The 11,371-nt window shown below is 50.0% G+C and overlaps 1 protein-coding gene across 1 annotated transcript in view; it reads left to right on the top strand.

Moving 5' to 3' along the window:
- Nucleotides 1-1,909: 1,909 nt before the first annotated feature.
- CDH23 (cadherin related 23) overlaps nucleotides 1,910-11,371 on the top strand; it is a 202,604-nt gene continuing 193,142 nt past the window's right edge. Inside the window, exons 1-2 of the mRNA XM_086467128.1 lie at nucleotides 1,910-1,976; nucleotides 6,856-6,933. Coding sequence (XP_086323254.1) covers nucleotides 1,910-1,976; nucleotides 6,856-6,933 — 145 coding nt within the window. The remainder of the gene's footprint in view (nucleotides 1,977-6,855; nucleotides 6,934-11,371) is intronic.

Here is an 11,371-nt window from a genome sequence, read left to right as displayed (position 1 = left end):
CAAGATGCACGAAGACCACAGCACCGTTTTTCTTGCCTAGGCACAGACCTTTTCCTCCCAGACACTCTCCTGTGGCAAAACAGCTGAAGAAATTAGAATTTAGGGGCCTTTCTACAGTGACAGAATTGTTATGAGCTGTTTTCTCTGACAACACATGCATCAGTAAAAATAAAATAGGTGTAGCTATTGCTTTGACACTCCTTTAGGAGTGTCTGCTCATTTCTGCTGAGGTGTGGGCTCCCCCGCAGAGTTGAGGACCACCCTGCAAGGTGCTCATGCGTGTCTCGGGTTGGCAATGGGGTGTGGACCCCTGCACCCTTAGCCAGGATCACAGCTGTTGCCTGTGCCCAGCATGGTGCCAGGCTTTGGGGTAACTCCACATGCTGTCTTTGCAGTTAGTGTATGTAGAGCAGGATGCTGTAAAGGGAAGGCTGAGCTGCTGCTTTTGGGGTAAATGGAGAGTGCTGGCGGGCAAAGGTGGTACCCTGTGTTTCTGGATGAGTTGTTTGGGTGCTCCCTGAGTGGGAATCGCACATATCGTAGCAGTTTATTCAGGTCTGTTGTTTTAATGATCTGTTCTTCGAGTACAGCGAGTGATGGGTGAACAAAAATTTGCTGCATATATGACCAGGTGCAAGTGTAACAAGTCCCTGCTTAGGCTGGTAAATGGAAGGTGATTTATTACTCATTCCAGCCCTCACAGTTCAGGTCAGTGCTTGATCTCAAGTGGGAGCTGCTTGTGCATTTAACTACAGGTTCATCTCTGTGCTTGCTGCACAAAAGGCTGGCTGTCATGTACTCTCTCCGCCTAATGTGTCCCTGGGTCTACTGCTGCTGTGTGGATGTACTGAGCTGGTAGGAGAACGCTCCCCTGCTCCACAGCTTTCACAGCACCTGCAGAAATATGGAGAGCTTCAGTGATGGGTCACTGAGATGTCATGGCTGCTTCAGGCTCTGCGCAAGCTGCCTGGGGGTTTCCTTGGTGCCTATGTACTGTGTGTAACGTATATGATTTATACTTGTCTCTGGGGTGGAGTGCTTTAAAATACCACGTGTATGAATTTCCTTGCAAAGCAGGACTTTGATGAGGTTTTGTGGGGTTGGTTTGGAAAGAGCTTTCTGCTTAATGGTCTGAAAACTGTGAGGATGTGGCTGTGCTAAGCAGCTGCCTGTTACTGTTTCATTCTGTTGCCTCATCATGAGGAGTCATGTGCTGTATCGAACGCGAAGCTGCGGAAATTTGAGAGGCACAGCAGGACATGGGCATGTTTGCAAGCCTGTCTGCTCCTAGTGCTCTCACGGTGCTTGTTTTGCAGCCACCCAGGTGGTTTGAGAGGTTTGAGGGGCTCTGCTTTGTCCTCTGAAATCCTGGTGCCTCTTCAGTGATTCTGGGTCAAGCTTCCCATGCAGCTCTGCCAAAACATCTTAAATCCTGGTGCTGATCGCTCGCTGCTGCGCCGCTACTGGCTTGCAGTGGCGCTTCCTTACCCTTAACATCTTGCTCAGTGCTCGAGCAGCTCGTCTCAGCTGGGGCTGCTTCTGCTCTGGTCCTGACCGCAGAGGTTGCCGTGGCTTATCCCCTCACACGAGATGAGCAAACATGCTTTGGAAAGTGGAAAATTAAAAAAAAAAAAAAAAGTATCGCCTATGCCAGGTTCATCCTGGCGCTTGCCAAGAGGGTGGTTGGGGCTGCGTGAATCACGTAAGTGGTGGCAGCACTCTTGGGTGAGATGCCCTGTGTAAAAGCCAAGCATTAACAAAATGTTTATCTCTTGGCTGTCCCCCTGCAGCACGAGGGCACTAAGGTGCAAGCTGGGGCAGGGCTGCATCCCCAAGGCTGCATTGAGAAGACAAGGTAATATTCATAAAGCACTGGTCTTGACACTGCCTCTCTTCTTTGACAGGAAACATGAAGCGTCACGCTGCTGCTGGCAACTTTCTGCTTCTCCTCTTGCTGGTGGAACTGGTCTGTCCAGGTAAGTCGTCTTGCTGTCTGCACAGTGCTGTACTCTTCTCTCTCCCGTCCTCTCCCTGCTTGGGCCTCATGTTTGTGAGGATAATATTTGCTGTGTTTGTGGCCTCCTGATGATTATCTGAAGGCAGAACAGAATTGTTGTGGTGATGAGATGTGGTTGGTATGGGTAAGCAGATTGCCCATCTTCCTTGCATGTGGTCCCAGGGACCTGCATGTTCTGCTCCTGTGCAGATGCTTTTCTTTCAGTCAGTAAAGGGGCATATGTGGCATCAAACGGCCCTTCCTGGGAGAGAGCGGTGGGATTGGAAAGAGAGGAGGAGGATGTGCTGGTGAACCCAATAGTGGTAGATGCTCCTGGTCTGTCTCAGTGGGAAAACCTTGGTGACTTCCAGATGTGGATTCATGAAGTCAAAGCTGGTGGTGGACTTGGCAATAGACATGTTGTTAGGTCATTTTGTGTAAATAAAACCTAAAGTAAATTAGAGGGAGTGGCTAAAAGGCAAGGAGGTAAACCAGAAGTTTGTTTGCTGTTCAGCAGAGGAGATATTACTGGCAGGGCTCTCCTTGTGCGTTCAGCAGCAAAATTATTACTCAAACTGTGCTTTAATATATGCTGTGTGGGAAATAACTCCTCTCCAAGCTGCAAAACCTCTTTTCTAATTCCAGCTGGAGGGAAGGACAGGGCTTTGGGCAGGTAGAGCCTCTGTGGTCAGCTTTCTTCCCACTGTTGGGCTCTGCCCCATGAGCATGATGCTCTTGGTCTTCCCCTGGCACATAGGTTTCTGGCAGGGGGCTGTGGGGTCCAGCCTGGCCCCCAGGTGGGAGCTGGTGGTACAACTGCCTTCTGGTGTAGCAGATGTGCCTCTTGGGCTGGACTTTGGCATATCATGGGGTGCAAAGTACTGTAAATATACAGTAAAGCCCTGTGAAAATTGGGATTGTTGCATGAATGGGATAAAGCCCATGTGTGGCACTTGATGATAAACAATAGTGAGCATGTGTACACTTGATAGCACTGTGCCCTTTGGAATACAGGTGCTTCCCCCCCGCCCCTGCCGCTACTAAAGCTTCAAGATGGCTTGCCCAGATTGGCAGCCTGATTAAGCAGTCAGTGGATGACATTAGTTGTGACTGACAAGCGTAGTCAATCTCCCTCTGGTGTTGTACTGGATCAAGTATAGTCTCACTAGTTAACTGCCCTGTCTCTCCTCTGGAAGGGGAGAAAATAAGTAAAAAAAACCCCAAACCAACCCAATGAGTCCTTTACCCCAGTCTGAGCCTCCTAAAACTTGTCCCCTGGAGTCAACATTTGCCACAAGTGGTCCAGTATGTCCCATTGGAGGTGGGTTGGTGGGTTTTGCTTGCCTGGCTGGGGACTCGCTCCTTCACCCCTCCCTGTGCGGTCGGCTGCAGCATCCACAGCTGCCGTGTGTATGGACCTGCTCTAGGTGCTTGGCTGGACACAGCAGATAGGCAATAGTGAGCTGCAAAGCCTTGGAAAGGCAGCGCAGGGAAATGGGGATTTGGAGGCTTTCAGATCAGCAGTGTGTCAGTCCTTATCTCCTAAACCCTGCCCTGCCCTGCCCAGGGCTTTGTTGTCATCTCCCCAAGGAGTGCCTGCTCTTGATAAGTAAGAGCTGGCACAATGCTTGTGCCTAGGACCAGGAGGAGCAGTGTGTGGACACCCTACCATACATCCTGGGGACTGCAGGTGATGGAGCTCCTCTTCCTGGAAGCCTTGTGAAGCAAAAGGGTAAATGCAGAAGTGTAGCCCCAGTGGGTTTGGTGTGTTTGGAAAAGGATGGTTTAGCTCTGGCATGACAGTGGAGTCTGCCTGCTTCTGCTCAGCTACCACTTTGGCAGTCACCAAAGATGGGCAGAGACCATCGTCTCTGGGTTAGGAGGGACCAAGGGATGCTAGCTAGAAGAATGGCTCTGTGATTACTATGCTCTCTTATCAGCAGTGGTCAAGGATGCAAGTACTGAGTCTGAAGAACAGAGTAGCAGCAGGTTTTACAGGAATAATGCGGAGCAGGAATGGAAGATACACACGCAGGGAAGAAAATATCTCAGCACGTCAAAACAACATTGATGGTGATCCATTGGAGCCTGTTGGTAGCACATGAAGGAGGAATAAAGGGTTACAAGTGTGTGGTGGAAGTGATGGTTTTCTGCCATGCACCTTGCTGGGGAGCTATGTGCAAGAGCTGTGTTGAGAGATACAGTGATGGCAATCCCAGGGTATGGCCGGGTGGTTATGGCAGCCTTGCAGAAGGTGATGGCTGGTTCACAGCAATGCCTTTTGGAGAGCGTGAACTTGCTTTCAGGGTATGTGGCATGTGGCTGTGATTCCCAGTAATTTCTGTGAAAGGACCCGTGTGCCCAAAGCCAACGCAACACTGACAGTTCTGAGTTAAATGTGAAAAGAAAACTTCTGGCCATCCTAGACTAGGCAGCAGGACAAACGTGTGGGAGACTTGCGTTTTGCAGGCTAGCTAGACACCTTTTGACAGCACCCAGGTTATGAGGGTAAGAGCTTATGGCTGCAACTGAGATGGGGAGAAGGTTCCTGAAGGTGTGCCAAGGATGCAGCCCTTGGCAGTGGTCTGGGCTGTAGGAGAGCTGGAAATAGTTGTGGTTTGGATGTGAGTATTGAGGCCGGCCAGGGGGACAGGGTTGATGGGGCTGTGGCTTCAGCCACGGCATCCCATTTTTATTTTTGAGGGGGATCGTTTCCATTCGTCATAGCATGCATCTTTTGACCTACATTTTTGTATCATTCAGACGCGTTCTCTCCATCCTCCCCCACTGCGTGCTACCCTTCTGAATGCTGACAGTCTCGCAGCGTGGTGACAGCCTTGCTCTTTATCCTGGGATTTCCAGCCCAAAGCAGACCCTCCTTCAGCTTTCCTTAGCTCTCAGGTGCCAGTCGCCCACCTCTCTTAACACATAAGCGCTCTCCACCACAGCTTGCAGGCTGGTGATTTGAATGTCTAATGTCTCCCAGCACATGATACAGCTGGATTTAGAAGATGCAACTTATTTTTAGTATACTGGTGATACTAAGAAATGTATTTTGAAATAGAGGCATCTGCAGAAGTGAGTTCCCTGCAGGAAGGGCTGCTTGGTGTTTTTAGCCTCGTCTGGCCCTGGCATGGCAGCTAGCTATGAATGTGCTGTGCTTTGAAGCCTCTGGAGATGCCATTAGCTCTAAATTACCCATTTTGTCAAGGTCCTTCTCATATTCTTTTCAGGTACTTAACTCCAGAGGCTGAGATTTAAATGTGCCTCTGCAAGAGCTGTCTCTAGTGCTTTCCCACTTCTTGAGGTATTTAACAAACCTGGTGCCTCAGGAAAGAGGGCAGTCCTGAAAAATCCCTGTCTTTTTATGGAGGGAGCCCTGGAGGAGTCCAAGCTGCTCCCACATCCTGTGGCCATGTCCCCTCCCTGAGTGGGTTTCCCATGGGTGCTGAGCAGGTTTTTGCCTGAGCATAGCTGGGACCTGTGCTCAAAAGGTCTCGGGAACATCTTCCTCCATCGGGAGCTCAGGCAGGCAAAGTGGGTGCTGAAACTTGGGCTGGTACTTATTTCCTAAGGTGCAATGCAGAAGCACAGGGCATGAGATGGCGGCAAAGTGTAGCATGGTCAGGAGGGAAACCTGGACACCTGATCTCGTCTGGGGTTTGCTATGGCTTTGCCTGAAGAAATCTGTCCTTGCTGTTGTAGCATAGTTGGAGTAATGATGGAGGTGATGCTCTGTAATGGCTGTGTTGAAAGGACCCTGCCTGGATCTGTATCTGGTGTGAAGGGGGTTTGCGAGGGGGCATCACGTTGCCAGTTTGGCAATTTTTTTATGCTTGCACAGTCTTGTTTTTTGGCTCTGCTCACACCAAAGGCAGTTGTGAGGGGTCACAGCTGGGAACTGCTGCCCCATCATTTCCAGTGAGTCTCCTTGCCAGAGGCTGTGCTTGGGACTCTGGTCCTGCCTCTTCCACTCTTGGGACTGACTCCTGGGATCAATGGGTGTGAACTATTTTGGCCAAACCAGTTCAAACTTCCGCTTCCCCCTGCACAACCCTCTATTTGATGCCTGGCAGCTGAATTGCATTTCTTAAAGCCTGCGGGCTTGGCCAGCTCTGGCTGCCTATTGAGGAAGACCCATCCCTCAGATGCAGCCCAGTCAACACTAAACCTTCTTGGAAAATAGTTGTGTTTCTCTCCCACCACCTCTTTTCCTGCATCCCTCAAGCAGTAAATCTTTCCTGGTTGACTTTTTCCCTGGTTCAGGCTGCGGTCATTGTTCTCCTACATGCTCTGTGCTTGACTCTCATCTAATGAGGCTATGGTCCAGGGGCAGGCTCGTGAGCTTCCAGCTCTGGAAAAAAGGCAGTAGAAAGAAGTGAGCCTGGTTATTGAATGTGAAAGGAGGCAATTAGAGGGAAAGGCGATTGGGTGATGGGAGAGGGGAGGTGCACTGGGTTTTGCTGGGATGGCTGACAAGGCAAAAGGATCTCAACCATGGGAATAAAGCAAAGGTATTAATCGTGCACTAAAACAATAATCGATGTTCCTGGCCCCTGAGCTGTTGTCTTCCCCCTTCTCTTCTGCCTCCACCCTGCAAAATAAAATACTAAAGAAAGAAAGTCTGGCAGAGGGAAGTGGCTGGCAGATGGAAGTGGCTTCCTAACCAGCTTCTGTGGAGGACCACACAGTGCTTTCCGTCCTTCTGTGAGCCCTCCTCTTGGGGTTACCCCTTGCCATCACGATGCCAAGCAGCGAGCCCGGTTCCCTGTATGCATCTCTCTGCCCTGAGTCTCTCCCAGCTGTGCTGGCCCATGCATGACATACCAAGGAAATAACACCTTTTGTCCTCTTCCCAGGTCGGGGCAATCGGCTGCCGTACTTCATCAACTACTTCTTTGACACCTACCTGCTGATTAATGAGGATACTCCTGTGGGTAAGTGGGGCGTGCCTGTGGGCAGGGAGTCTGCTGCTGCCGACCCCCTGATGGAAAAGCATTAAAAAAATACTTTTCTTTTGATTGACAGAATGTAGCTTATTTTTCTTTCTTTATTTAGCTAGGGATCGTTTTTTAGTAATGCAGAAATCGACCCAGTCATTCTCTGCCTCTTTCCAGGCTCTCAGTCCATTAAACTTGTGCTCTTCAATCAGGGCTGATGACTGGCTCTTAATGTGGGAGAAATCGATTGGGAGCGGAGGGTGGCTGGGATGGAGGCTACGGAGGCCCTTTCTCACATCTACTGCCGCTTTCAACCATGTGGCCCAAGCAGCACCCTCCTTAAAAAAGGACTCTTGTTGCACCTGAATCATCTCTGGAGCTGTCAAGGGTTGGAGGACTCTGGAGAGGTCTCCTCTAGTGACCACTCAGGTCAACCAGGGCTTTCAGCTGAGGCTTCTGTCTCTTCTTGGGGTCCCCTTGGTTGCATTTTTTGCAGTCCATGGTGTCCCCCTTGTGGGATTTGGGGTGGTGTCTGAGCAAGTAGGCACGTTGCGGAGTCTTGGTGGCAACTTTTGGATAGACAGTGTGGAAGCTCCTGGGTGGTAGCTGAGCTCTATGCAGAGATGTGTCCTTGGGAGAAGGCTTGTTGGAGCTGCAGCCATCTGCCTGGGGAGTTCTGTCTTGCGATGATGCTCAGGTTTATTTGCAATGGGAAATAATACTGAAAACACCTTCTTGGGTGCCTTTACTCATAGCACTGCAGAAAGGCAAGCTGCAGAAAATGTAAGGAAAGGAAGAGGCTGATTGATTTTTTTTTTTTTATGCCCTGCCCCGCCCCCCCCCAACCATGACTTGCATCCATGTGATTTTTCATGGCCTTCTTCAGCGAGCCTGCTCGTTCCCACCTGGTTTCTTTGCTTTGCTCCCTGCCCCTCAATTGCTGGTGTCCCTGCAAACACACTTAGTGTTGGATGTGCCCTAGACAAGTCCCAGGGAAGGAAGCAGCTGCGCAAGAGCAGGAGCGAGAGCTGGTTGGGAACAGCTTAATGGAAACGCTTCCTCACTGAGTATGTAGTTCTCAAAGTACTTGAACTTGAAATACCTTATGGGAATTGGACTGAACTTCTATTTTGGCAGAAAATGGGGGAAGATTTCTGACAGTCTGCTTTCCGGTGAGATATTGTGCGAGTAAAATTGTTCTTCAATTACTTTGGGGGTTGAATTTTATTTTTTAAACTTTGTATTACACTGTACAGAAATGAAATTCACTCTTAAGAATATTGGCACACTGGGATTTTGTTTCCAGGTGCACCAGAGGCAAATGTCAGCCTTGAAAGCATTGACAAACAGCATTTCTGTGTTTTCTGCTTTTGGTAATGTTTGCTGAGTTACTGAGTATTAACTTTTTTTAGAAAAGCCATCATCTGGAAACACCTTATATCCTGACTGGGGTGTAAGTAGCAGAACAGTATGACATACCTCTTACCTGAGAAAGAAATGTGGCTTCTTTTCAGAGGTCTGTTAGAAGTGCCCATCACTGCGGCATTGAGTGAATGCCCCCGTGCAGCCCCCTCCTCCCCTACCTAAGGCATCCCCGGGCACAGCCTCACCTAGCACTCAACTAAGCAGGTCCTGCTTGCTGCCTGCCATGCTGAAAGGAATCTTAAGCAACAATTAAGAGATCATTCCCCCTCTAATCACTTACAAGAGTAAATTAGTCTTGTCAGGAGCTATTAAGACAGAGCTCGAAATTCATTAGGCGAGATTGGGCCGAGGGAGCTGCTGGCGCTGTTGCTGGTCCAGGCTGATTAATTTCTCCCACAACATCATCAATGCCCATCTGTTTCATCTAGGTCCGGGGAGAGCAATTTTCAGGTGGACTGACCCTCTAGTCAGTTATTTCACCCAGAAGTGGTGGAAATGCATACACGCACACACACATGCACGCTCCCACTTGCAGAAGGTGAAAGTGATTGAAGGGGCCAGGGAAAAAATTGCAGGACGGGGGGAGAAGATGGCTGGAGAGGAGGAGGAGGGATGATGGCTGGTTGGGCTGTGGTGGTGCAGGTAAAACTGGGCATCGGGAGAACCCACATCACTGCCAATAGCTGGATTGCCATGTGTTTTACTCCAAAAGCTGGAGCACTGGCTGGTTAACAGCCCTTAAGAGTTTGTGGGAGAGGGACTGTCTGTCTTTATTGTGCTGCTCACTGCCTTAAGCAAAATCATTCCAAGGGCCATTTTGTTTAATCACAAACCTTTTAGAGGGCTCTGGGTAAAGGAGAGCAGCATGGATATTGATGCCAGGCGAGTTGCTGGAGGTCTCTGGCAAGGTGTGACGCTCACAGGCGTGCTGGGGAGGTGGCGTTGCTGCAGATGGGGTTACCTGTAGCCCTGGATTTGTCAGCAGGTGGGGATGGGCAGGCAGTACTCTGGGTTTCTCTTGGTTGAGGTACCCCTTCCTGCAGAAGGAACTTCTTAGCATAATGTAATGGCTGGAGTCTAATTGCACAGCAAATGGATTTGCTGTACGCAGGACAGGAGTGGGAAAATTAAGATGATCCATCATGTCGGGTCTGTAACTTGCCTTATAACCACCTAGCTTGGATTGACCCGAGTTTCTCTGAAAGCTTTCATGCCTCAACGCCTTGCAAAATGCATGACAAAAGAGGCCATTCGGATGAGTGCAATTCCACTTTCCCTTCATCCTAGCGATAACATTTTAGCACCGCTGGAATAATGTTGTCTTAAAGGAGTGGAAAATGCTTTAATCGTTGCACTGGAGCTGATAGCATGCCCCTGGCTTTGCTCTTGGGCCACACTGCCAGGGGTGTGGTCACACAGGTGGGCTGGGGGCAATATGTCCATCCTGCCTATCAGATGTTGGTCCTGCCTGCCCTGCTTGAAACTAGGAGAGGGGACTAAATTTGGAGGACTGATCTCCTCTGTAAAGCCTGCTGAGGTTGAGAAGTGCATGACAGAGGGGAAAAATTGCCAGGATTTAGCTGCAAGGCTTGACTGCCTCCTGGGAAATGAGAGTGTGAGAAGATACTGGTGAAGATGGGAAAGGTGCCTGGAATGGCTTGCAGGTGGGGGGGCTGGGCTCCCCCGGGACTTCTGCCAAGGCTGCCTGCTATTAGATTCCCTTAGTTATTTCTGGGTAGGAGAGTGTGCAGCTGAGGCTCTTTGTTCTCCACCCCACCAGCTTGCTGGGAAGCTGTCCTGTGAGCATCACCAGGATGCCTTGAGTGCCTGGTGGGATGCTCAGCCCCAGGTCCCCCAAAGTTGGCTGCCTCAGCATCTCTTCCTGCTTGATAACCTGTGACAGTGTAGGGCCAAGGAGAACCTCTAACTCAGCAGTTCCCACAGTCAGGGCTGCTGGCAAATGACAGCCCCGAGCAGTGCTGGCTCAGCACTCGGAGCCTGGCTGAGTGCAGGGTTTTTGGGCTAAAGGCCTTGCGTGCTCCCTGACTCAGCGGCTCAGTGCCACCATGATGTGGAGGGACGGGTGGCTGGGGGATGCTGAGTGTAGCACCTGCAAGAAGGTGGGGAAGTGCACATGAGAGGTGGTAAAGCGTGGGTTGAAATTGTAAGAGGATGTGTACAATGTATGGGGCTGTGTTTTTCTGCTCAAAGCCCCCTTGTTCCTCTGCTTCAGCTGTATGCCTCTCCCAGGAGGCATGGGCTGTGCTCTCCATCCCCAGGGTTCACTGTGCTCAGAAAGCAAGGTGGATGATTGACAGGAAATTTTACATGCTTCTGCCCCCTTCCTTTGCTATGTGCAACTTTTGCTGAGCTGGTAAATGCACCATAAATAGCTTGTGCTTTGGGAATAGGGTGGGTAAGCATTTGTGAGCTTACAAAAAACCCTGCTTGTTTGGGGACTTGCAGATGGTGACTTCCAAATGCTGTTGCAGGAATTTTAGTTAAATACAGTAGAAGAGAGGGTGATTGCTGGAGACATTCAAATCTCTTGGTGGCGTTGACAGAGTCATGAATTCTGCCAGGGAGTGTGCATGTGGAAGCAGTCTTGCTTGGGTGTTTGGCTGTCTGTTGGCCACATTGTTGGATGTTTGAGGATCGCAGTCTGGTTGTTGGTACTGAATAGGAGAGCTTTGTTCCCTGAGAAGTTTATGGTGGTGTGGTTTGACTTTTTGTAGTGGGAAGCTTAGACTATGCTTTCCCAGGGCAAGCTGGAGCCCTTCCGGGGCGAGCTACATTGAGCGGACCACCTCCTCTGCTTGCAGGAGAAGGCGCAAAGAATTTGAGAGGAAAGTGATTTTTTCCAAAGAAACCTACGTGAGCTAAGGGACTCTGAACTACATGGATGTTTCTCTATGAAGTTCTCAGGGGCAGTGCTCAACCTTGCTATTTGAGACCTACTTCACCAAAATGGTCTGTAGTGGGCATTTCCCCGTGGAGTTAGGGCTCTTAC

Source organism: Leptosomus discolor, chromosome 6 (assembly GCF_034619465.1).
Source record: "Leptosomus discolor isolate bLepDis1 chromosome 6, bLepDis1.hap2, whole genome shotgun sequence".
In the NCBI taxonomy this organism is placed as follows: Eukaryota; Metazoa; Chordata; class Aves; order Leptosomiformes; family Leptosomidae; genus Leptosomus; species Leptosomus discolor.
The sequence above is the reverse complement of the archived record's forward strand: the minus strand, read 5'-3'. Positions and strand labels throughout refer to the sequence as shown.